This window comes from Scyliorhinus canicula, chromosome 13 (assembly GCF_902713615.1).
Source record: "Scyliorhinus canicula chromosome 13, sScyCan1.1, whole genome shotgun sequence".
In the NCBI taxonomy this organism is placed as follows: domain Eukaryota; kingdom Metazoa; phylum Chordata; class Chondrichthyes; order Carcharhiniformes; family Scyliorhinidae; genus Scyliorhinus; species Scyliorhinus canicula.
Window position 1 is genome coordinate 146,898,700 of NC_052158.1, and position 27,330 is coordinate 146,926,029.

Consider the following 27,330-nt stretch of genomic DNA (forward strand, 5'->3'; position numbering starts at 1 on the left):
CACGTGGTAAGGTAATGATCAGAATCTTATACAGACCAAGTTATTACAGAGTTGCAGTAGACTCTTGCTGAAACTATCCTTGCGTGCGACTGTCCTCGTGTGCGCCTTACAACCTTCTGCTGGCAGCCGGAAGTCACCTGACTGATCTCTGATGCTACCTGCTGGTGGGAGGTCACTGCAGAGTACATGTAATATTATCTCCAGGCATATTACCACACTAATGACTGGCAAAATGTGTCTATTATTTAGAAAAAGGATGTAATGGCACTGCAGAAGTTGCAAGAAAAGATTTGTAGAGGTGATACCAGAACTGAGAGGTTATAAGTGTCAGAGAAAACTGAACAGGTTGGAGGTTTTATCTCTGGAAAAGGGGAGGGTTGGGGGCGTTGGGGGTGGGGGGGGGGGGGGGGGGGGTGGGGGGGGGGGAGGTATAATAGAGGCCTTTAAGATTATGAAAATTTGTTAAGGTAAACATGGGAAGTCTAAAACAGCGATGTAAATAAAATATGGTGACTATGATCCTGAGCCACAATGACCCGATTAGTCCGATAGCAAATTCAGGAGTAACTCCTATATTGAGGGGAGAGGCGCAGGAGGGAAATTCATACCAACATCGATCTGTTGGGCCAAAAGGCCAGTTTCTTCTCATTTGTAATGTTTAGATTTACCAGCAAGACACAAAATTCAATCTTAGGGGCAGCGAGCAGAAATAATTATGGACGTCAATCCCTGCATTTGACCCTGCTTTTCAGCTCTGCCAGCTTTTCCATTTCGGCTCCTTTTCTGTGAGAATGACTTTCAGTCTGAATATGTACGGGAGCAGTTTTCTCATCCTCGAGACGTCCAATGTTAACTTTCCAAGTAACTGAACGGCGGAAATATTTCTACACGGTTTCTCTTTTGAATATTTTTATTAATCTTCAATGAACGGCACTCTCGTTTTTCAAGTCTCCCAGTCCTGGTCCCAGCTTAATGAAGCCGCATTCACCATTTTTCCCCGCTATCTTTGCTAAAGTGAGATTCTCAAATATGCACACTACTGCTCATGTGGCCCGGCCAATGTCTTATACGCATTTCTATTAAATGTCCATTTGTGATAGACAGAACGACACCTATTCATCCTTTTTAATCGGCTGGTTAACCAGGTTGGGGGAGATGGCGGCGTAGTGGTATTGCCACTGGCCTGAAGGGCCAAGTTAACGCTGCAGGGGCATGGGTTCAAATCCCATCAGTGTAGCTGGTGGGATTTAAATTCATTTGTAGCCTCAGTAATGGTGACCATGAAAATCATTATCGATTGTAGAAACCCACCTGGTTCAGTAATTGGGTAGGACATCCGCCGTCCTTGCCCTGTTTGGAATACATGTGACTCCAGACCCACAGCCATGTGGCTGACTCTCAAAGTGCCCTCTGACACTGATCTGTTTGAGCTGCAGACAGACATCATATTCTAGAGTAAGACTAGCTGTCTCACTGTAATATGCAGATCTGCCTGTCATGGGCAGTATTCAGATTGTGACGTCTCGTGATGAGCCGTTCAATCTTGCAAGGCATAGCGAGCTGGGGGGATCCAGGAAGAGAGATCTCCCGGCATCTATTGGCTTTGCCGCACCCCTGTTTGGGCACAACACGGCCAGTAGATCACGGCGATAGTTAAACATGGCAGCAATTTTGCAGATGTCAAGATTACATGGACAGCAGTGAGTGTAATAACTAGTTGATCTGTTTTTGACCTTGGCTGAGAGTGGAATTTTGACTAGACCCCTGGTGGAATTCCTGATTTTTCTTTAAATAATGTCATAGGATCTTTAACCCTTTAGCCCCATCAAAACAGGCAGATGGGATGTTCATTTTGCAACCCATTTCACACTAAACTGGATAGAAAGTTGTCAGTGAGACAGACTTATGCCTCCTAGTGGCCATAAGATGACATTGGCAGGGGCTGTGAGCGGCTTGGAAGCGAGGGACGCAATAGAAGGGAAGACAAACAGAACTCCCATGTTCTATATGCAAAGTAAAAATGTTGATGGCGGCTGCGACGTCTGGAGGCTGACTGTCTTCGACGGGTATTGCGAGTCGAAATAGAAAATGCAGCTGGCTGAGAGGTCTCAGGGAAGCAGAGGCCAGTGAATCGTGCACCTTCTCATTTCACTGTTGATACAGAGATTGCCCTGCTGGAGTGAGGCACCTGAGCCACACATGGCAACGTCTAACAGTTGATCACTAAGGCACAAACCAAGACGAAAGGCTGTCAAAGCTATCTCGCTAGATGCTAAAGATAGGAAACTTTTTGATGGCTGAGGTTCTACTATATATTTGGGAGTGGCACGATGGCACAGTGATTGGCCCAGCTGCCTCACAGCGCTATGGACCCGGGTTCGATTCTGACCTCGCGTAACCATGTGGAGTTTGCACTTTCTCCCTGTGTCTGCATGGGTTTCCTCCGGGTGCTCCGGTTTCCTCCCACAGTCCAAAGACATGCAGGTTCGGTGGTATGGCCATGATAAATTGCCCCTTAGGGTGGGGGTTTGGGCCTAGTTACGGTGCTCTTTTGAAGTGTCGGTGCAGACTCGATGGGCCAAATGGCCTCTTTCTGCACTGTGGGGATTTTATGATATTCCAAATAGCACACAGCGAGGTGAAAAATCACATGTTCTGATCCCTTCAGTGAAGGAACAGCATGCAGACTATGAAGACAGTTATGACTCAATCAAGTGAACCCAAAAAGCACGAGTAAGCTGCATGCTGCAGTGACGTATGGAGTGGCACGGTAGCACAGTGGTTAGCACTATTGTTTCACAGTGCCAGGGACCCTGGTTTGATTCCCAGTTTGGGTGACTGTCTGTGTGGAGTCTGTATGTTCTCCCCGTGTCTGCGTGGGTTTCCTCCCACAGTCAGAAGATGTGCAGGTTAGATAGATTGGCCGTGCTAAAATTGCCCCTTAGTGTCCAAAAAAAAACGTTAGGTGGGGTTGCTGGGTTATGGGGATAGGTTGGCGGTGTGGGTTTGAGTAAGGAACTCTTTCCAAGGGCCGATGCAGACTCGATGGGTCAAATGGACTGTAAATTCTATGATACGTGTCAGCCTGGATTACATACTTGCGTTACTCAAATTGGACCTGAACTCTCAACCTTCTTGTAAGGTCATAATTTAATTTATGTGTGCAATGTGCCCATTACTCTAATTGAAATTAAATCTTTGGGTTTCTTGTTTGCAGCTTTGCTGCCACCAGCTGCTGTTTGGGATGAGTATGTTTCTGTGCTGCTTCAAATCCAAGCCCCAATTCACTGAACAAACGTCAAAGCCCCCTGCACCCAGCAGGCTGCCCTATTCCAGTGTTGCTACTTTTATTAACAAACCACAAGCTGCGAGTATGTTTCCTGTATTGACCAAATGAGCATACAACCAGTATGTTCGTTCAAAAGACGGTTTATTATTAAACACAAGACATCTCTCTGTGATGATACACACGGTTACTTATTAAACTACACCTATCAACTAAGATGACCTTTATGTAACTTCTGGATGACCGGCTCTGTGCGGGTAGATAAGGCCTTTATCTGAGTCCCCACGTGTGTTGGCTGGAAATCGTCAGGTTCGTCTCAGCTGAGGCTCGTCTCTCTCGGGCAGCGATTGCGATTTTGATCTTGGCTGATCGTTATGCTGCAATTGGTGTGAGCACAGGCCAGTCCCAAAAGCGACTGATCCCTAGTGCGCAGGGCTTCTGATCCTTCTTCTCTTTCTCGCCCATTTGGGCGGGGTTAACTCAGGATCCAATGGATCGATAGGGTCTCGATCACTCTGATCGATACCGGCCAATTAGGGGCGGGTACCTTGATGGCTGGGCGGGTCCTAGTCCTTATTGTTCCAAGTGCGTATGCCTTTCTAAATAAGGGGTGGTGGTGCCGGGAATCTGCTACTGTTGCTGTTCTTTAATTTGAGACTATTGTCCTGGGGAAATCGGTGATTGACCTTTAACAGGTGCAAGTTTCAATTCGGTCTGGTTTTCCTTTGCACAACACACAGGGGCTGTGCACTGTCTGTGTCCTGGCTTGACCACAACTGCCTTTATTTATCCTTTGCGGGTGACCATTTTAGATGGCCACACCAGATGACTCAGCGAGTGAGCCAGAATGAAATGGGGATGTGCAGGCATGTTGATGCAGTAACTTACTGTAAGTGCAAAAGCCAGTTTTTAAACTAAACTGGACCCAGTGAGCCGGCAATGACTGGTAGCGGTGAAACTGAGCACTAACACTCCCAGATAGAGCAAAATTGGCTGAAAAAGTAATCACTGGGTTTAGCCTTAATTAGCTCATCCTTGTCCTTATGCGTCTTTGCCCAACTTCCCCAGCCCTGTAACCCTCCAACCCTCTGAGATTCCAATTCTGCTTTCTTTTGCATCCTCCTTTTTATCACTCCACCATTGTGTGTCTCCACCTTCAGCAAGTCTCGGTCCCAAACTGTGCAGTTGTTTTCTGGGCCTCTCTTTTAAGATCGTCATTAAAACCGATACATGTTCCAAACATCCTTCTATTGCCGGGTGTCAAATTCTGTTTGGAAATGCTCCAATGAGTAATTTTACCATGTTAACGGTGCTCTATAAATGCACATTGTTACAGTCTTGCGGTTGCACTCCTGGCTCTGCGAATCAGAAGTTTGTGGATTCGAGCCAGCGATGTGAGCACATTATCTGGGCTGTGCTGAGGGAGTGGTGCATCGCCTTTCAGATAATTTATTGGATGCCCTGTATTGGATGAAAGTAAAAAAAAAACAAGCCCCCTGGCTTTTTCCCAAGACGAACATGTTTCCCAGTGTCCTGGTCAACGCATCCCTCGTGTGGTGCAATCTGGTTATGTGGCATTTTTCGCCTGGTGTTTGTGGGGAGCTTGCAGTGCACATATTGGCTGCCATTTTACCCTATTTCGCAACACTGACTCAGCATTGAAAGTGCTTCATTGGCAGCAAAGCCCCGTGGGATGTTCCGAGGTTGTGAAAGATACTGTATAAATAAAAGTTCTTTGTGTAGGGTTGCTATTGCAGATTGAAACGTGACGATTGAAGATGGGTTTTTTTTTGCAACCCTCATCCATTTGGCACAAGCGCGGGACCCAACCAGATCCATAAACTGGAATGCTTATTTATGCTTCCTCAGAAACTGGGGATAATTTAAACTCGACTAATTTAAACCCCATCCAGCGTTGCTAATGTCAATGGACAAGTCTAAAATCCCATTGGATAATAACACCTGGCTTGCACTGCAGTGATGATTAAAATGGAAAGCTCTTTTCAAAACCTCCTTTTGCCACGTTAGGAATAATGAGGAATAGGCAGCACGGTGATTAGCACTGCTGCCTCACGGCGCCGAGGACCCGGGTTTCATCCCGGCCCCGGGTCACTGTCCATGTGGAGTTTGCACATTCTCCTGGTGTCTGTGTGGGTCTCGCCCCCACAACCCAAAGATGTATGGGGTAGGTGGATTGGCCATGCTAATTTTCCCCTCGATTGGGAAAAAAAAAATTGTGCACTCTAAATGTATAAAACAAAAGAAAAAGGAAAAATGAGGAATAATGTTCCATTCTTCCACTGAGCTATATGTATCACAGCTCTGGTGTTCTGATGTCCAGACCCCTTCAGAACAATTTGAAGTGTAAGTTTTAAATCTAAAGCTATTTCATTGACTGAATAGTTTCATGGATGACCATTGTGGAATTAGAATAGTTATGAAGAGTTATCTCACCACACAGTTGATGCGATATCCCACTGACTTGTACCTTGTGAGAAAAGATGTATCAAGTCATTGTAAGCAGGGGAAAAAAATATTGACTCCTAAGAGTTAAGAAAGGCAGAAGGCACGGTTAGCACTGCTGTCTCACTGCGCCGAGATCCAAGGTTCGATCCTGGCTCTGGGTCACTGTCGTGTGGAGTTTGCACACTCTCCCCGTGTTTGCGTGGATTTCACCCCCACAACCCAAAGATGTGCAGGGTAGGTGGATTCGCCATGCTAAATTGCCCCTTAATTGGTAAAAATGAATTGGGCACTCTAAAACTAAAAAAAAACATTAAATACAAGAAAGGCCGAAGGCTTTGTTTTCGACCAGCAACTGTGTTGAACAGAAAATTGAAAATAAATTAAACTGATCAGGATTTCCCTTCTATTTTATTAAAATAGTATTCAAACAATGTGTGCTATCAGCAGAAGAGATTGCAAAAGATAATAACAATTAAAATGAAAATCACAACGTTTTCTTGAAATATTGCATCTAATATAAAATGAAAATTGCATCTATTATACAGTCAGATTTGATCATTTCTTTGATATTGCTGGAAGCTTGTTACATATCTTTGGATAAAGACCTGAGATGACCTATAACGAGAGTTTACAAATGTGCACAGCGTAAACGGTGTATTCCTTGTCAGGTGTCCTTGTTCCTGCAGAGCTTAATACAACCAAAGCTTACATTTACATAGGAACTTTAATGAACTACATTGTCCCAAGGTTTTTCACAAGAGCATAACAAAACAAATTCGACACCGAGCCTCATCAAGCAAATATTACTGTACATGGCTAAAAGCTTTAATTTTTTTTATTCATTCGTGGGATGTGTACATCATCGGCAAGGCCAACATTTATTGTCCATCCCTAATTGAGGTGGTGACGGCGAGCTGCCTTCTTGAACTGCTGCTGCCTCTGTGCTGCAGGCACATCCATGGAGCTTTTGGTGAGAGCGATCCAGGGTTTTGACCTCAGCGACAGTCAAGGAGTGGGCGATATATTTCCAAGTTCAAGGTGGTAGTGACTTGGAGGGGCACCTCCAGGTGTTGGCGTTCCCAAGCATTGACTGCTCTTCTACCTCTTGTTGGTAGTGGTCGTGGGTTTGGAAGATGCTGACTGAGGTGCTTTGGTGAGTTCCTGCAGTGCATCTTGTCGGTGGTACGCACAGCTGACAATGTGCTCCGATGGTCAAAGGGGTAGGATTTAAGAAAAATCTTAATGGAAGAAAGAGAGGCAGAGTTGGAGAGATTTGAGGAAGGAATTCCAGAGATTTAGGGAGTAGGCTGCTGAAACTGCGGCCGGCGATGATGCAGCGATTAAAGTCACTGCTTTAAATCCAAATGACAGCATCAAGGTGATGAGCAGTATTTACAGCCTCTGTTGTATTTGCCAAATATGTAATAATGTTGAATATTAATCGAAAGCTATTTCATAATAATAGGAACCTGTTCATAGATTTGAGCTGGAAATTGCTAAGTATTGTTGGCCGGATCTCTAGAATTGATCTTGTCAACTTCAATCTTCAAGCCTGTTTTTAAAAAAACCTTTATTTGTGCTTGATATTCTGTTGACTCAATATGTTTGATCATGTAGTGAGCCTCGTGTGACAAGGCTACTAATCTGAATACGAATTGTTAATCCTACTTGTCATGGGCGGCACGGTAGCACAGTGGTTAGCACTGTTGCTTAACCACACCAGGGACCCAGGTTCAATTCCCAGCTTGGGTCACTGTCTGTGCGGAGTCTGCATGTTCTCCCCCTGTCTGCGTGGGTTTCCTCCGGGTGCTCCGGTTTCTTCCCACAAAGTCGCGAAAGACGTGCTTGTTAGGTGAATTGGGCATTCTGAATTCTCCCTCAGAGTACCCGCACAGGCGCCGGAGTGTGGTGACTAGGGGATTTTCACAGTAACTTGATTGCAATGTTAATGTCAGCCTACTTGTGACACTAATAAAGATTATTCTTATTATTTTCTCCTGTAAAGGAAGATCGCAGAAGCAAACACAACTTCTGTACCATATGGCCCAGGATTGCTTGCAGAGCTGCAATTGAATTAGATGATTTGACCAATGAAATTGTGTGCCATTCCTTGACATTCTACAGTTTCACATGAATTGCACGCAATCCCTAATTTCCTCAAAACATTTGTTTAAACTTAAGGTAGCAAAATAGCCTCAAAGTCGAGCCATCAGGGATTTTGTTTAATCATCTCGTGAACACTATAAAAACAATTGTGATTCTTGTGTAAATACCGCAGTGCGAAACGTTCCCTTGGCATAAAGCTGCCAAATCAAAGCCAAGATTGTTGATCATAGTTATTCAACTCCGAGGGCATGCATCAAAATTCCAGGTGGGAGAGGTTGGTCATGAAGTGGATGCTACATGCTGCAGAGCTCGGGATGTGAGGCTTAACATAGTCAAATCATCTAATCTGTTCAGATGTTTTGGATAGAGAATGGATGCTGGAAAAGGCTGTGATCTTAACAAGGCACTTAGATGGTTTAATGAACCATCAGAATGAGGAGGCAGTGGCACAGTGGTATTGTCACAGGACTATTAATCCAGAGACCCAGGGCAAGATCTGCGTTCAAATGGTGGAATTTGAATTCAGTAAAAATTTAGAATTAAAAGTTGCCGAGTGTTAGAAAGAAAACGGGTCTGGTTCACTTATGTCCTTTAGGGAAGGACATCTGCCGTCCGTACGACGGCATGGTGGCACCGTGGTTAGCACTGCTGCCTCACAGCTCCTGGGGCCCCGGTTCAATTCCGGCCTCGGGTAACTGTGCGGAGTCTGCACGTTCTCCCCTTTTCTGCATTGGTTTCCTCCGGGTGCTCCAGTTTCCTCCCACAGTCCAAAGATGTGCAGGTTAGGTAGAGTGGCTATGGTAAACTGCTTCCAGGTGGGGTTACGGGGCTGAGTTGGGGATTGGTCGGCGCAGACACGATGGGCTGAATGGCCTCTTTCGGTACTGGAGGGATTTTATTCTACCTGGTCTGGCCTACATGTGACCCCACATGCACAACAAAGCAGTTGACTCTCAAATGAACCCTTTGCTCAATTCATGAGCATTAATACATAAAAGCTGCCACTGATCCAAAGGATTTGTTTGTGGATTAAATTAAAATGTTGGATTTTTGGGTCTATTGTAAATCTTGTGGTTGGATTATGTGCATATATCTGCCATGTGCTGTCGCGCCAGGAATGACAATCTTTCATTTGTTATGAAGTCTGGCAGGGATGTTGGGCTCATTTGTTTTCCAGATGTTTTATACACATGATGTCTTGATACATGACATTGTTTGTGTACGATGTTCCAGTTTCAGAAATTGCTTTATGTACGATCACTCCCAAGTGAGAGCTGCGCAAAGGCCTGTTGAGCTGCCCCTGTGCAGTAACGGCAAAATGGCCGTAGCCCCAGATGACTATAGGGGGTGAGCTGACTGATGACGATTTAACCTGAGGATCACCACACCTCAGGCGAGGGGCAAGGTTGAGAAAGCGGGGCCTTCATGAATAACCTCAGCCGGCACAGGAATTCACCCCATGCTGCTGGCCTTGTTCTGCATTGCATCACGAACCAGCTGTCCAGTCAACTGAGCGATACCAGCCTCCCTTTTGTGCAGTGTGACTGTGTGTTTAACGTTGACAACATTGAGTTTTCTGGGATATGATGAAAGATTGTAGATTATTGCACAAGACAAACCTTTGCACAGGTTTTCAAAAGAGTAATTAGTTTTTGGTTCATGTATTCCTCGTCAATTCCAAATCTGATGGACATGTCTCCATTTCCTGACGGAGCTACCTCTCGCATTATTTATTGGTGGCTGTTTTGACTACAAAAGGTACTCCAACATCGCAAAGCAGGCTGCGATTTAACAATTACCACGTGTGCTATACTCATTAATTGAAATATGTTGAATAAAGGCCATTCGTGTTAAGGGCACACATTAATAAGTGCCAAAAATATATTGGCAACAAATATCACATTTTGGCAACAATATCACATTTTAAGATTTGACACTAAAAGTGACAATTTTCTAACACTAAAAGTAACAATTTATAATAATCATCAGTTGCTACCGTTCCCATGTTCCAGAGTATTGAGAGTTCACTTTGTGGAGATGTAACAGTTAAAATCCTTTGGAATCTAAAATGTTCAATAATGGAAAAAATGCTCAGTTATGGAACATTGCGTAGTTGGAAATGACGTCAACAAAAAAACATGAAATCCAGTCTATAGGGCACTCTCGGTGACTTCATTGTCGTTTGTCATACTCTGCGTGGTTCTTGAAAATGTCGTGGTGCCTGTATGTTTGATACGTTTTCTTAACTTCTGTCTGAATGCGTGGCACAAGTAAATGTAAATCAATGGGTCCAGGCAGATGTTTGAAGAGCACAACCAGAGTGTTGTCTCCTTAATATAATACAGCATGTTCTGCTTCCAGCATTCCTTCACATGTCCCACTTGGCTGAGCGTGTAGGGCACTCTCACAAAATGGTACGGCGCAAAGCAGACGAAGAAGACCGACACGATGACAAACACTTTGGCCTTTGTCTTCCTCTGAGTTTTGCTGTCCGTACTTTTGGACCTTTTGTAAGACTGATAGACTTTCCTGGATATTGTGGTGTAAAGCACGACCATCAGTATGCACACGGCCCAGAAGATGAACTGGCAGATGTAATTTGAGATGACGTGCCACTTCAATCCAGCTGGACCCTTCAACCCCACGCACTTTTTCACTGAGTCTTTGGTGGCCTTTTTGTTCGACAAAATGACGTTGGGCAGGGATATGAGAAAAATGATAGCCCAGACTGCCGCGCACAAGAATTTGCTGACTCTAGCCTTTCGCAAGCACGACTTACTGAAGGGCCTGGTGATTTTGAGGAAGCGGTCGAAGCTTATCAGCCCAAGGAGGGTAATGCTGATGTACATGGTGGAGTAGAACATGACAGCTGAGAACCGGCAGACAAACCACCTCACCTGCCAGGGCGCCAGCTGACTGGCGCTGAGTATTTTGAAAGGAAACGTCAGGGTCATGAGCAAATCAGCAACGAGAATGTTTTTCAGGAGGACGGTGAAGGTAGTATGGCTGGGGATCTGTGAAAATATTTTGACGGCCAGAAGGTTGAGGATGGCACCAATGACGAAGAGGACAGTGTAAAGCACTGGGAACACCACCTGGGTAACCTGGGCATTCCGAAGACACTTGCCTTGTGACGTTACGTTCAGGGGGTGAGAAGTGACGTTCATGGCGGAAGAATTCTAAAGATCGACGCTGAGTCTTGTTTGCTGCAGAACAAATAACCACGAGTTGCCAAGTTAGCGTTTTCAAAATTACGATCATCGCCATTTCTTTTTTTTTACAACGCAGTCAGTAATTTTTTTTTTTACTTTTCCAAGTTTGTTTTGAACATTTCCCTGCAAACCCCTCAGCGATGCTCAAGTTGTCCCCCAGTGTGCAAAGGATGTGCAGGTTAGGTTGCGAGGTCACGGGGATGGGGCGGCGGCTGGGTGGTGGGGTTCTCTTTCGCAGGCTCAGTTCGGACTTGATAGCCCCGATGGCCTCTTTATGCACTGTAGGGATTCTGTGGATTCAGCGGACCGACTTATCCTGACTTGCACAAGCCAGTGCCTTCTATGCAAAGGAAGGCGATGCTGTTATCGCAGGAATTATTTTTGTTGGGGATTTAATATGATGGTCAAGAACTTGCAGTGATATAGTTCACGAGTGACTTCAGGGGGTTCCAAAGTACTTTCTGAAAATACCATCACTGTTGCAATGTCTAAAATGTGACAACCAACTTGTGCCCAGCATGGTCCCACATACAGCAGTGAGATAATTTACCAAGTAATGAGTTTTTGGTTTTGGTGGAGGGATCATTTTTGGCCAGGGAACTAACTACTCTTCTTCGAACTGCTGGTCTGGAATCTTTAATATTTACATAAGAGGATAGACAGAACCTCAGTTTAATGTCTAAAGGGGAAGGCCAGCTCAGGGAGCACTGGAGGCCCCACTGCTGCCTGGATTTAATGCTCAAATCTCGAGTGAGAATTGAACCCTCAAATCTGCTGATTCAGAGGCAAGTGTGCTGTCACTAAGCCAAGGCTGGCAGCTGTATATCACCAAATGAAGAGAAATGCAGAAATACGTGGGCACAGAAGGACCCAACGTTGCAGAGTTCACACTTTAGAACCCACCAGCCAGCCACTTGGTTGCAAAATAGCTGAGGAAGCCATTCGTAGCTGTAATTTATCTCTCAAAATAACAGTGAAGCTATCTAGCTATTTATGTATGAATAGTAAGGCAAGATAAGGAGCTGGTACACCGATAAGTACAGACATCCAGAAGGTGCACTGCACTGCAATTAGCTTTGTGCACTGGAAATTAACTACAAATGTAAAAAAATCTCATTGCTTCAGGTTTTAGATGTTGCTGCAGTTCTTCCAAATTTAAAATTAAAACTTCTACAACTTTTTCTTTTTGATTTTATTTCCCAGTTAAGGGGTAATTTAGCATGGCCAATTCACCTACTCTGCACATCTTTAGGTTGTGGGGGTGAGACCCACACAGACACGGGGAGAATGTGCAAACTCCACAGGGACAGTGACCCAGGGCCAAGATCGAACCTGGGTCCTTGGCTCCGTAAGGTAGCAGTGCTAACCACTGCGCCACCGTGCCACCCCAAACTTTTCCTTTGTCTTCCTTTTCTCTCGGTCCAATCCAACCTTTATTTCCCTCTCTTTATTTATCTTTCTTGATCTTGATTTAACATTGAATTCACCCGACAGCACCACCTGCAAGTCCCCCTCCAAGCTATCCACCATCCTGACTTGGAGATGTATCGCCGTCGCTTCTATGTCACTGGATCAAAATCGCTGAACTCCCTCCCCAACAGCACTGTGGGTGCATCTGCACCACATGGATTGTAGTGGTTCAAGAAGTCAGCTCATCAATGCCACCTGATGGGCAATTAGGGATGGGCAATAGTGACGCTCACATCCCATAAATGAATTTTAAAAAAGCTCTCAGTCTTACTACTGATTCCCAAGGCAAGATTCTCTGGCCACACCCACACAACGACTGGAAATTCCCGCCTGAGGACATTGGATATTTACAGGGCCTTGCACGTTGCCCAACCCAAGAAGGACAACCTGATGCAGCTGAATTGCATCACAGCTCCTAAAGTCGCCCCAATTCAGATCAGGCTCCACGTCAACGGTCACCCGATTGACATGGGGGCTGCGGCCTCCACTGTTGGTCAACAACCCTTTTGTCGGCTCCGAATGAGCATGCTGCCCTTGGGCTTGTGTGCTACCAAGACTCAACTGGCAAAGTACACCATGGAGCTGTTGAACATCATAGGTGCCGCCGTGACACCGGTTGCCACAGACAACAGACATACGGGCTTCCGCTAATAGTGGTGCAAGGGCCCCAACCGCGATTGGCTACAGACCCTTCATCTCGACTGGCAGCAAATCTTCCAAATGGGCACCGCCGGTCTGTACGAGGTCCTGAGGAAATATCCAGTGGTTTTCCAGGAGAGCCTAGGAAAAATAAAAGGGGCTGGAGCAAAATCCTGTATTGATCCAGAGGCCCAGTTCAAATACATCAGGGCACAACTGGTCCACTATGCCTCCCTGTGAAGGTAGGAACTGAATTGCGACGTTTGGAATGCTTTGGCATTGCCTGGTCCAATTCACAGAATGGGCAGCACCAGTGGTCCCGGTGTTGAAGCTGGATAAGTCGGTCCGCCTTTACAGTGACTGCAAGTTGGGAGTGAACAGTCCTTTGACCAGTATCCCATGCCATGTGTGGAAGACCTGTACACAAAGCTAGTTGGGGGCCATGCATTCACAAAGCTCAACATGAACCACACTTACTGCGAGACATAGCAATTTCTGGATGGCAAGATGTAACAAGTGGGGTGCAACAGTGTTCGGTCCCTGGGCCCCAGCTATTTACAATCTATATTAACAACAGGGATAAAAGGTTCTACAGCCAAATTCACATGTGACCCAAAAATAGGTGGGACAGTAAGTTTCGGTGAGGAAATAAGAACCTTACAAATGGATATAGATAGGTTAGGAGAGTGGGCCAAAATGTGGCAGATGGAGTTTAACATGGATAAGTGTACGGTCATGCGTTTTGGTGGAAAAAAGTGGAAAGCCAACTTATGATCTAAATGGGGAGAGGCGAGCAGCACGGCGGTGCAGTGGTTAGCACTGCTGCCTCATGGCGCTAAGGACCCAGTTTCGATCCCAGCCCTGGGTCACGGTCCGTGTGGAGTTTGCACATTCTCCCTGTGTTTTTGTGGGTTTTGCCCCCACAACCCAAAGGTGTGCAGGGTAGGTGGATTGGCCATACTAAATTGCCCCTTAATTGGAAAGAATGAATTGGGTACTCTAAATGTATAAAATAAATGAATAAATACATGGGGAGAGACTTCGGAGTGCCCCGATGCAGAGGGATCTGGGTGTCCTCATGCATGATTCACAGAAAACGAGCATGCAGCTACAGCAGATAATAAGGAAAGCAAATGGAATGTTGGCATTTATAGCAAAAGGAATTGAGTAGAAAGTTCAGGAAATGTTGCAACTATACAAGGTATTGGTAAGACTGCACCTGGAGTCTTGGTGCACAGTTTTGGTCCTCTTATCATAGAATCATATCATAGAATTTACAGTGCAGAAGGAGCTCATTCAGCCCATCGAGTCTGCACCGGCTCGTGGAAAGAGCACCCTACCCAAGCCCACACCCCCACCCCTATCCCCATAACCCAGTAACCCCACCCAACACTAAGGGCAATTTTGGACACTAAGGGAAATTTAGCATGGCCAATCCACCTAACCTGCACATCTTTGGACTGTGGGAGAAAACCAGAGCACCCGGAAGAAACCTACGCACACACGGGGAGAACGTGCAGACTCCGCACAGACAGTGACCCAAGCCAGGAATCGAACCTGGGACCCTGGAGCTGTGAAGCAATTGTGCTAACCACTATGCTACCGTGCTGTCCTTTGCTGCCCTTTATTTGAGAAAAGATGAAGTGGCATTGGAGGCAGCTCAGAGGAGGTTCACTAGATTGCAGAGATGAGGGGTTTGTCATATGAGGCGAGATTGAACAGTTTAGGCCGATACTCTCTAGAGTTTAGAAGAATGGGGGGAGATCAAATTGAGATATACAAGATGCTGAAAGGTATGGATAAAGTAGACGTGGATCTGATGCTTCCTCTGTGGAGCATTCTAAAACGAGAGGTCATAATCTTAGAATAAGAGGTAGCAAATTTAAAACAGATTTGAGGAAAAACTACTTCTCCCAAAGGGTTGTGAATCTGTGGAATTCGCTACCCAGAGTGCGGTGGATGCTGGCACAGTGAGTAAATTTAAGGATGAGTTAGGCAGATTTTTAATTGGTAATGTGTTGAAGGGTTTTGGACAACGGGCAGAAGGGTGAAGTTCCAGCCAGCTTGGGATCAGCCATGATCACATTGAGTGTGTCAGGCTTGGGAGGCTAAATTGCCGACTTCCGCACCTAGGTCAGTGTTCTAGGGAGGAGATGCTTTGGCTGATTTTGCAATCCAGCTCTTGGTCTGTAACATTGTAGGTAGCAGATGAGGAACGTATCAGCCATGATCGAATGGCAGAGCAGACTCGATGGGCTGAATGCCTGATTCTGGTCCTATAGCTTATGAATTTATGATCTATTGCGGAAGTATGTTACCATCAATACCAGCCATGATGTGGAGATGCCGGCGTTGGACTGGGGTGAGCACAGTAAGAAGTCTTACAACACCAGGTTAAAGTCCAACAGGTTTGTTTCAAACACGAGCTTTCGGAGCACGGCTCCTTCTTCAGGTGAAGAAGGAGCCGTGCTCCGAAAGCTCGTGTTTGAAACAAACCTGTTGGACTTTAACCTGGTGTTGTAAGACTTCTTACCATCAATACCCACAGAGGTTTGTACAAATACACATGGCTTCCCTTCAGGTCTCATCCACATGTGCGATGTTTCAAAGAATCATGGCAGGCAACCTCCAAGAGCTGCCCAGTGTAACGGTGTAGCTGGACGATGTGCTCATTTCAGGAGCCACCAAGTAAGAAAACGTGCACAGTTTGGACATGGTTCACCAAAGCAGGCGTTCACCTTAAAAAGAGGCAAGCGCGTGTTTCAGGCGAACGCGGTTAGGTACCTGGGATACAGCGTCGATAAAGATGGATTGCACCCCGTCGGGGAAAGGTCCAGGCCATAAAGGAAGCCCCGACACCTGAAAACACGAATGAGCTGAAGTTGTTTCGGGGCTTGTGAATTACAATTGGAAGTTTTTCCAAAATCTGGCCACTCCATTGCAACGCACCACTGAAAAAGAACCAAACATATGCATGGGGAACACCACAGGCGTTTGCCAGAGTAAAGATGGAGTTACTGGTGGGCAGCACGGTAGCACAAGTGGTTAGCACTGTGGCTTCACAGCGCCGGTGTCACAGGTTCAATTCCCCGCTAGGTCACTGTCTGTGCGGAGTCTGCACGTTCTCCCCATGTTTGCGTGGGTTTCCTCCAGGTGCTCTGGTTTCCTCCCACAGTCCAAAGATGTGCAGGTTAAGTGGATTGGCCATTCTAAATTGCCCGTAGTGTCCAAAAAGGTTAGGAGGGGTTATTGGCTTACGGGGATAGGGTGGAAGTGAGGGCTTAAGTGGGTCTGTGCAGACTCGATGGGCCGAATGGCCTCCTTCTGCACTGTATGGTCTATATTCTATGTATTATCCTCCCAGCTGTTGACACACTTAAGACGCTACAAGGCTGCTTGTCCCACACATACGATGCCTCCCCTTATGGCGTTGGAGCAGCGTTGACCCACTGGTGGGGTGATGTCCTAACCTATTTATAGCATATTGTCATGTAAGAGTACCTTTAAGAAATGGGTATTTATAAATGGGTGTGTATATAAGTATCTGTAGTGAGAGTATCTTTAAGAAATGGGTGTTTGTTACTGCAGTGAGAGTGGGTCGAGCTGGGCTGTCTGTCAGCTTTTTTACTTTCGTTTTAGGCTGTTTGCTGCAGGGTGTGTTTTAGTTTCATTTTCAGAGCTGGATAGCTGCAGTCACAACCAGAAGGTGTATTAGAGTCTCTCTCTGTAATCTCAAGACTGTAAATCAATCCTGGTGATTTAAAACTAATAACAGTAGTGACTTTAACCTGATGTGCTTCTGGTAAAAGGTGTTTTAAGTCTTATGGATGTTAAAAGGAAAGCTTAAAGGATTACTTAGCGTTGTATTCTTTGGGGGTTGTATTTGAATTAATGGTTGCTAAGATGTTCAATGTATGTTTTAAAAAGGTTCACTTGAGTTCATAGAATAAACATTGTTTTGCTTTAAAAAATACTTTTCCATTTCTGCGGTACCACACCTGTAGAGTGGGCCATGTGCTCCCCATGCCACAATCTATTAAAAGTTGTGGTCAGGCGAACTCCATGATACACTTTGGGATTCTCTAAACCCTGGCCCATAACAATATGCACCCAGGACCCTGGCCAATGTGGAGCACTGCTACGCCCAAATGGGGATAGAAGGATTGTCTGTGGTGTGCACAGTGAAAAAGTTCCTACAGTGTATCTACAGGGGCCATTTTTAAATGATCACTGACCATAAGCCCCTGGCAGCCCTTTTCAAGGGGAATGAGGGGATTCTTCCGATTGCCTCACCTCTAATCCAATATTGGCCGTTGCTTTTAGTGGCTCACAAATATGCATTTGAGTGTCGCCCGGGAGTACAGATAGAAAACACTGACGCCCTCAGTCGACTCCCACTAGTGTGAGACACCCTCGCCACCAGTTACAGAATTCTGAGGATGGTGCTGAGTGGGTCCCAGGGGTTGTGATGGAGGAAATGAGGCCGGTTTCATACAAGGTCAGAACCAGGGAGAAGACTGGACTGAAGCCCGTGGACCACCTCGATTAGGGAATTTGCTCGGACTGGGGCGGGGGGGGGGGGGTGTATTAACCCTGACGAGGCCCAAGGGGGTACATCAATCGCTCTTCACGTGGGACTATTAGAATGTGAGCTTCCCCGCTAGTGGGCTGCCCAGCTGGGGCTCGCTTCCTTACACTTTAAACAGCGGCCTGAACTGGGATCGGCACTTCCATTAGTCCCATCCTGTTGTATGCTGCCGTAGTGGTCATTTCCTTCCGCTTAACTAAAGGTCCAGATCACGTACCTCCTTGAGCCTGCTAGATCATCATAGCTTTCAGGTGTCCTGTTTGCCTTGCTGCACATTTTTATCTTGAACCTCCGATGGGCAAGGTTCAGTCTAACTAAGAATAGATTTCATGTGAGAGCAAATGATGGCCTGATATCTTCCTTTGGTAGTTACCGGTTTAAATGCATTCGAAGGATCTATAGAAGCTATAGAAGCTTTATGATAAGTCAAGCTTTCCTTTTGTAGTTTGACTTCTTCACAGGACCTAGCTTTATACTACTGTCAAATATCCAATAAGCATTTGTTCATACCTGATTTATGTTGGAAGCACTGCGCCCAGAGGTAGCAACATCGAATGTCTCCCAGAGCTTTGATATTTTCGTTTCTGTGTTAAGCTTCTCAAAGTCCTTCTGTACTTGGGTCTGATCTAAATGAAACAGGATGTTGGGATGGTAAGTATTTTTGGCCAAAGCGTTTTGCAATTGTGGTTTCATGTCTGATTTGCAAAGCGTTTGGTATTCTGAGCTCATTCCCTTATGACGCTGTGTCCCACTTGCTCTGGTCATCTTTGCACAGCTTATTAAAAAAAGAACTGTGAAATTCTTCCCCGACCTCTCCAGTGGCAACTGGGTAAACAATTTGGGATATAAATTTGACATCCATAAAATACATCTTGAACCCTGACCAGCTACATACCATGGATGGCTTTCCCTAGTTCTTAATGGGATCCTAGCTGAGTTTTCTGTCTGGTATTTGATCACCTGTGTGTGCTGTTAGTTGCTGTAAACGTCCAATTCCATTCACTACCAGGCCGTGTTCCCGGTTCTGTACAAAAGCCTTGGTGATATTTTTTGCTTATTTCATTTATGAGTGAGCATTAGCCAATGTATTTGGTATTTCACATATTAAGCAGAATTTGATCTTGTTCCCTGAAAGAAGTGAAGTGTTTACCTTGTGCCTAACAGCATGCAGTGATGTTTCAAAACAGTGGTTAGCACTGCTACCTCACAGTGCCAGGGCCCCAGGTTCAATTCCGACTTCGGCTGACTGCCTGTGTGGAGTTCTCGCATCCTCCTTGTGGATTTTCTCCGGGTGCTCCGGTTTCTTCCCAGAGTCCAAAGATGTGCAGGTTAGGTGGATTGGTCATGCTAAATTGCCCCAAGTGTCCAAAGGTTGGGCGGGGTTACGGGGATGGGGTTGGGGATTGGATCTGGGTGGAATGCTTTCAGAGAGGAGGATTGGTCCAGACTCGATGGACCAAATGGCCTCCTTCTGCACTGTTGGGATTCTATGATTCTATGGGACGTTCCTGCCCAACCAGACAGATTGACTAACTACTGCCCAGGTCCCGAATCTTTTTTATTTTGTCCAAGTTTAGAAAGGTGCAGTCGAATGAGCCAATGGGAAGCTGCTGCAGTGCATCTTGCAGATGGTACACACTGGTGCCACTAGTGAGTGAGTGGAGTACGGGGTGTCAATCCAGCAAACCCCTTTGTCCTGGGATCTGAAGAAGATTTCCCAAGATGTGAGTAAGGATGATCAGAAACAAATCTCCCCTGAATTTCCTCCCTCTTTACACCTCGAAAAAACTTCATTGTGATTGTGCTAAAAGCTCTCTTAATCTTATACTTCGGGGTGGGGGGGGGGGGGGGGGGGGGGGGGGTTGTACCTGATGTTAAGTTATGCTCCAGTAAATACAATTCTGTGTTCACAGATTCTGAAGGTTTAAGTAACATTTCCACTTGTCTCTTTACTTCCCTTACAGGAAGGAAAGCTGCTGTGTTTTGCTTCTTCATTTTTATCAGTAAGCTTGAGACGCCACTGATCATGGGGTGTAGTGAAGGTCACCAATTTAAATTAAGGAGAAAGAATGAGAGAAAATGCTTATGCAATGCTGCACTGTTCTCATTTGTAGAGGAAACAGGGTAATATATAAAGCCTAATCATCTACTTCAAGAGTTACAAAGTTTCACCACTGAGTGAATACAGCCCCGATGGGCCAACATAAGTTTCTCCTTTTAGTTCCGCTTCACTATCACTATGTTTCGAAAAGGGACAAATCAGTATTTTAAAAGAGAAATTCCCGCAAGTGCCTTTTAATTAGGATGTCTTAGTTGACATAAAATGGATCATGGATTTTTCATCACCAAGGTCAACATACCTATGTATTTGTGGGGGAGGGGCGGGGAAGGAGGAGATTGTGACGATGCCCGTTCATGAATAGGCACCTCCAGCTGTCAAGTAGCAGCTGACTGATGTATGATATAATACAGCCGATCTGTATATCGATATACTTGTTTTGAAGGCGTTCACAGACTTCCTGCAAGAATATTTAACGTGTCTTTAAACAACAGAAAATGTGACCTCTTTCATCAGTCTCCCATGATCTGTTACCACAAAGAAGGAGAAACTCTCAACCGGAAGCAGAGGCTGACTTACTGTAATTGGCGAAGAATATATTTTAAAAAATTTCCAATTAAGGGGCTATTTTATCATGGTCAATCCACCTACCCTGCGCATCTTTGGGTTGTGGGTCACGCTATAGGAAGGATGTGAACGCATTGGTGAGACCCAGACAGACTCGGGGAGAATGTGCAAACTCGTCCTCGGCGCCGTGAGGCAGCAGTGCTAACCACTGCACCACCGTGCCAATATTAAACATAGAACGGCACTTTGAGATGAGCTATGAGTAAATTCTAAACACAATACCATGTATCATCATTTATAGGTAACATTTTACTTAAGTTGCCAGCTTTGTTAAGAAAATTATGCTAAATTAATTGCCCAGCAATTATGAAAAATAGTGTAAACAGAATGTGGCCTGAGTTTAAAACAAAATTACTTCAATCAGTATTTGATTAGACATAGGGATGTTACCACTGGTGGGTGAAGTTAAATAGAGACTAAAAATACAATCCAGTTACCAATAAACCCAATGGGAAATTCAGTTGAAACTGTGCAGAACGTGGAACTTGTTGCTACATCCAAGTTGTTAAAGCAACTAACATCGATATATTTAAGGGGAAGTCATTACAGTTTGGGAATTTTTACTCAAACCACATATATAGAATCTCTCGACCATAATATTAAAAGGACTTCTGGTAATGACAGGGGAGGGAGGGATGGAACAAATTGAGAGGAGGATCATCTGTAGTCATCCTAGAGTCTAGACTCTGGATCTGGGGTCGCCAATCAACCAGTCAGGTGGGACAGGATAGGGCAGCGCAGTGGTTAGCACTGGGACTGCTGCGTTGAGGACCCAGGTTCGAATCCCGGCTGGGTCACTGTCTGTGCGGAGTCTGCACGTCCTCCCCGTGTGTGCGTGGGTTTCCTCCGGGTGCTCCGGTTTCCTCCCACAGTCCAAAAATGTGCGGGTTAGGTGGATTGGCCATGCTAAATTGCCCGTAGTGTCCTAAAAAGTAAGGTTAAGGGTGGGGGGTTGTTGGGTTACGGGTATAGGGTGGATATGTGGGTTTGAGTAGGGTGATCATGGCTCGGCACAACATCGAAGGCTGAAGGGCCTGTTCTGTGCTGTACTGTTCTATGTTCTATGTGCAGGTTAGGTGGATTGGCCACAATAAATTGCCCCTTAATTGGAAAAAAAATAATTTGGTACTCTAAATTTATAAAACAAAAAGATGGGGCAGGATATGTTATGAAGTGGTACAGTGGGTTGTGGGAGTGGCACAGGGTGCGATCCATCCAACAAAACAGAGTGCCGTTCTGAGCACTATCTAATGACATTCTGTCTTGTTTTCATTGCCCGTGTACAGTTCTGGGCGTCACACTATGGGAAGGATGTGAACGCATTGGAGAGAGTGTAGAAGAAGTTTACAAGATTGGTTCCAGGGATGAGAAACTTCAGTCATGAGGATGGATTGGAGACGTTATGACTGTTCTCCTTGGAGAGAAGAAGGCTGAGAGGAGATTTGATAGCGATGTTCAAAATCATGAAGCGGCAGGACAGAATAGACAGGGAGAAACTTCTGCTAGGAAACAAATCGAATGAACGACAGAGCACAGATCTAAAGTGATTTGTAAAAGAAGCAAATGTGAACTGCACTGCCTGGAGGTGGAAAAAGGCTCAATCGGGCATTCAAGAGGACATTCGCTAATTATTTGAACAGAAGCAATGTGCAGGGGTACGGGGAAACAGCAGGGAATTGGTACTAAGTCACGGTGCTCGATGGGGAGACGGTGTAGACATGATTGCTGCATGGCCTCCTTTTGTGCCGCAACAATTCTGTGAATTGGTGAAGATTGAAATTTTCATCCTGTCTTTAAAGGGGTTTCTTGTACTGTGGTTTCCCTGTGAAAATGGCCATGTGCTCCTCTTAACAAGAATGGAAACCCCTTGCTGCAGTGACAATCGAAACACTTGTTTGGATTCATTTAATTGACGTTCACCACAGCAGCCATATAAGATTCAATCAAATGGATGTGAAAAGGGAAAGAGTAGATTGACGAGTAATCTCACCAATCAGTGCCATATTTTAAAAAGGAAACAAACTATTAATTTGGTGTGATTTTGGTTTTCTTCTTTTTTCTCATCTGTAAAGGTTGTTAATTTAGTGATAGTATCATTGTGGTCTATGTGTGATTATGTTTTAATAATGTTAAGATAATTGGGATCCAACAATGTGGGAAAGATGTGAATTCACTGAAATGGTAAAAACTGAAGAACCATTATGGCTGATTATTCTTAGTTGGTGCTAATGCCTGTCCTGCCCACGCTTGTATTGACCTTGCCAGTGATTAAACGTCTTAGGAACAGTCACCATTACACAAATAATCAAAAATAAAATCCAAAGGTTCAGGCCTTGTTCAAGCGAAGGGGCTTTTGGAAGAAGATGGAGAGGGGGTGGTTATTGGCCTGCCTGCAGAGTACAGGAGACTATGTTGGCTGTGCAAAAGGAGAGACGCACCCTAGAGAAGATAAATGAAAGGGTGGCATGACTGGGTGACAGACAGGGGAAGAGAGAGCATCGAAGGGCAAAGACAAAGAGAAGGAAATAATTGGCTTGGATCAAGAGAGCCTGCAAAACCTTGCACACGGATGGACACAGAAGGGGTACATAGGCATGTGACACTCCACTAGTTACAGTTTACCAACTTGAAAATGACCCATTTGATCCCATCTCTCTGTCTCCTGTTAGTTAGCTAAATCCTGTCCATCCTTGTGTACTGCCCTCAACGCATGAGCTCTTAACTGTTTTTTTGGTGAGGCTTGTTAGCTTTTCCAAGATAGCAGTGTACATAAATCCACAGATATCTCTGTCCCTGAACACACTTTAGAATTGCATAATTTAGTTCATATTGCCTCTCGCTCTCCGTTCTGTTAAAATGCATGACTCCACACTTTTCTATGTTAAATTCCATCGGCTAGGTCCTCAAGCCAATCTAGATCTGGTTGCAGGCGATTGGTATCATCCTCCCTTTTTGACACCCCACCAAGTTTGATACCATCATTTTGAAATTTCACACCATATTCCAAGATCCAAGTCATTTATATATAGCAGAAAACAGCAGTGGTAGCACTGGCCCTTTGCGAATGCGACTGTCTGTCCACCCTCCAGTCTGAATGATAACTGTTTACTATGACTGTTTTCTGTCCTTAAGCCAATTTTGTTTTTAGCGTTCATGGGATGTGGGTGTCGCAGGCTGTGCCAGCATTTATTGCCCATCCCTAATTGCCCTTGAGGGGGCAGTTGAGAATCAGCCAGGTAAGGATGGTAGGTTTCCTTTCCAAAAGGACATTGGTGAACCAGATGGGTTTTGATGACAATCGACAATAGTTTCATGATCATCGTCAGACTTTTAATTCCACATTTTTATTGTATTCAGATTTCACCATCTGAATCCCCAGAGCATTACTCTGAGTCTTTGATTAACTAGTCCAGTGACAATATCACTGTGCCACTGCCTCCATTGAATCCAATTGGACACTGACCCTCCTGTTCCCTGAACCTTAATTTTATTAACCAGCTTGCTAAGTGGAAACTTGCCAGACACTTTCTCAAAGTTCATATAGATAACATCCACCGCATTCCCTTCATCAACCTTCTGTTAATCAATAAATTCATCCTGTGCTACATGACAATACATTTCCTAATTTGTTTGTTACTTTTAGCTGTTTCCACATACCGCCTTGCATTTTTCACCACTTTGGAAATATATTTTGGGGGGAATGTGCACAGCACGACCAAAGGGGCATTTTTTTCTGCCTTGGCTCCGGCTTCTTTTTCCCTTTGTCAGCTGTTTGATTCCGAGACTCAGCATTATTGCGGTTGCCCTGGACATGATTTCTTTTGTGCACAACACGACCAATGACATTTTCCAGAAAATGATGAGGGCAAATGCATTATACCTTTTTGGGCATATCTCATTTTAATAATGCGTTGTCTGCGTGTGTTTTTGTGTAATATTCAGACATTCAACAAATAACAATAAAAGTCTGCTTTGAAAATGTTCTCATACCGTGGAGTTGCATATGTTTATTTACGACACCAGGTTGTGCCACACAGGACCACAAGCGATTTATGCATGTGAAAGATGATTCAGCTCCTCTTAATCTAACCAGCTAGAAAGATCCTACAACCTTCCTCTTTTCATTGAATTAGAGAATGAGACGACAGAGTAGGAAACTATAACTAAAACCCTTCATGCCTCTGCCATCTCTTTGTAAGGCTAGCCGATAATTTCCAAATCCTTGCACATTCCTCTTAGCTGTGTCGCTTGCTTTTCACTTAGTGTTTTCTGAAAATGCTTCCAGCACTCTTTCAGTCAGTGTATTCCAGATTAAAAGAAACTCACAGTGTCAAAGAAAACGTTACCGCATGGCGCCACTTGTACTTTTGTCAGCTTTACTCATCATTGTGACACTGGAAACAGTTTCTCTGTATTTATCTATCGAAACCATTCATAATTGTGAACACCCCCATCAAATCTCTTCTTGACCGTTGCTAATCCAAGACAAAGAAACCCAGCTATTCCAGTTTCTCCATGGAACTAAAGCCCTTTATCTCAGGTACTATTCCAGTAAACCTCTTTGTCACTCTCTCCAAGGCCTTGTTATCCTTCTGAAAGAATCCTGCTCGGAATTGAACACGATACTCCAGCTGAGCCCAAACTAATGTGTAAAGGTTTGGCATACCATTCTTGCTTTTGTGCACTGTTCCTCTATTTGTAAAGATAAGGATTCCTTTTTATTTTCTACAGCCTTCTCAACTTGTCGCAGAACCACAGGATTGTTACGGCACCGGAGGCCATTTGACCCATCCTGTCTGCAACTGCTTTCCAAATGAGCATTGTGACTTAGTGCCATTCCCCTGTCCTTTACATCCAAGCCTGGGTCATTAAATACGTACGTCAGAAAGAACAACCTTTTGCCTTCAGTGTGAGCCACTATCCCGCGCATTTTTATTTTTCGCACATTTCACCATGTGAATATAAATTGCTGGATATTAATAAGACTAAAACCTAGTTTTAACCCATGTCTCTGTATTCAACTTTTGTAAATCATTTATAGAAATGGCCCAGTTTACACTTCCACTCCCTTAACAGTCTGACATTAATGTGTTCTATCATCTTGCACGCCCCCTTTTCCAGATTGAAAAGTCTATATTTCTCCATCTGTTCCTCATAACTCAGAGCCGGAACTCTGAGGATAAGCCTCTGAGGATAACTCTCTTGTAAATAAAAAGTACTTACGCTTCAAACAGTTTGAAGATGCTCCTTGCTTCGCGGACATTGAAATGGTATAGTTACTTCTCAGAGCAAAATTTATCTCCTTGCCCTGTTGTACTTGATAAGTTGGCGTGTGGTTTTTTTGATCTTCCTGTTGGCTGCAATGTTAACAGCGTAAAGTAAATTGAAAGAGTTTTGTGTCCTTAATTTTGTAACCTTATTTATCGGTTGTATAATTGTCTTGACATAAGCATACCTGATAGTTGAAGATCTCATTGACTATCTACCAAGTGAGAAAATCACGCTTTGGTAAAACTCTGCCTGTTAGGCTGACCTTTAATTTGAAGCCAAGTACAATTTTCTTTACGACACAGTTCTCTAAACAACTGTTTAATTTGTACTTAATGGCGGTCCCTGTCTGCAGTCTACCCCCTTAGCCATGAAACAGCAGCCACATCAGTGAGAAACATCAGGGAAGGATGGAGCCATCTGCATCAGGGGAAGTTCTTCTGTGAGAAACATTTGTTCCTCAGAGAAATGTACTTCAGATTATATAGCTGTAACGCCCATAGTTTTCTTTCCTGCTTTCATGGGTGTGGACGCTGCTGGCGAAACCAGCACAGTGGGCTAAATAGCTGGCTTGCGATGCAGAACAAGGCAGCAACGCGGGTTCAATTCCCGTACCGGCCTCCCCAAACAGGCGCCGGAATGTGGCGACGAGGGGCTTTTAATAGCTGGCTTGGAATGCTGAACAAGGCAGCAACGCGGGTTCAATTCCCGTACCGGCCTCGCCGAACAGGCGCCGGAATGCAGCGACTAGGGGCTTTTCACAGTAACTTCATTGAAGCCTACTTGTGACAATAAGCTATTATTATTATTACTAATATGCCACCGTCTTTCCCTTTGTGATCATCTGTTTTTTTGCTTGCAGTCAAGCAAAATTTCTAAAATGCCGATCTCATCACATATGTCCAGTGATCCTCCAGATCACAACCTTCCAAACTTTGTAACGTAGAATTGGAGAATGGTGAGAGCACAGGAGGCCATTTTGCCCATCACACCCTGTGCTGGCTCTCTGCAAGCAGTCAATGCCTAGTCCCACTTCCCCTCCCTTTCCCTGCAGCCTGTCAAACATTTCCTCTTCCATTCATGATCCAATTCTATTGTTAAAGCCTCGACTGAGTCTACCTCTACCTCCCTGTCCAGCAGTGCATCCCAGACCCTGACCCATTTGCAGAAAAATGTTGTGCCCTATGTCACCATTGCTTCTTTTGCCAATGACTTTCAGGTGGTGCCCTCTGGTTCTTGACCTTTCTGCCAATGAGACCAGCTGCACCCTATCTCCTCTGTCCAGAACTCCCCATGATATCAAATCTCTTAATCTTCTCATCGTCACGTCATTGGATAACATGGAGAAGGTCGCAAAAGTACAGTGACTAACCCAGAGAGATGATTTGTTAAATTTAGCTTTCGGGTAATTTAGTCAGATTTCTGTGAGACATGGAATTTAAGTGAATTATTTTGTGAGGGGGTGGTGTGCTTCGTATCTCTTGGAAATGTGTCATTGAAGCGTTGATTTCAAACTAACCCGGAAAGACTGGGAGAAGATAAGCTAATGGGATTAATTAAATAAATGGGTTCAAATGTCAACTAAATATACTTCTAAGGGGTCAGGGAT

General features: G+C 44.8%; 2 protein-coding genes across 8 annotated transcripts in view; one reads left to right on the plus strand and one right to left on the minus strand.

The window, feature by feature from the left end:
- The window catches only part of LOC119975763 (mediator of RNA polymerase II transcription subunit 12-like protein), a 640,706-nt gene that overhangs the window by 414,298 nt on the left and 199,078 nt on the right, over nucleotides 1–27,330 (plus strand). The window lies entirely within an intron of this gene.
- On the minus strand, nucleotides 9,556–26,127 carry LOC119975768 (P2Y purinoceptor 13-like). 5 transcript variants are annotated; one of them, XM_038815602.1, is made up of 4 exons: nucleotides 25,677–26,127; nucleotides 18,278–18,393; nucleotides 13,230–13,320; nucleotides 9,556–11,064 (listed from the first exon to the last, which is right to left on the minus strand). In XM_038815602.1, exon 4 carries the CDS (start codon nucleotides 11,023–11,025, stop codon nucleotides 10,009–10,011), a length of 1,017 nt encoding a protein of 338 aa, XP_038671530.1. In that variant the 5' UTR covers nucleotides 11,026–11,064; nucleotides 13,230–13,320; nucleotides 18,278–18,393; nucleotides 25,677–26,127; the 3' UTR covers nucleotides 9,556–10,008. The 5 variants fall into 5 exon arrangements, with proteins under 5 accessions (XP_038671530.1, XP_038671528.1, XP_038671531.1 ...); XM_038815600.1 differs by lacking the exon at nucleotides 13,230–13,320; XM_038815603.1 differs by lacking the exons at nucleotides 13,230–13,320; nucleotides 18,278–18,393.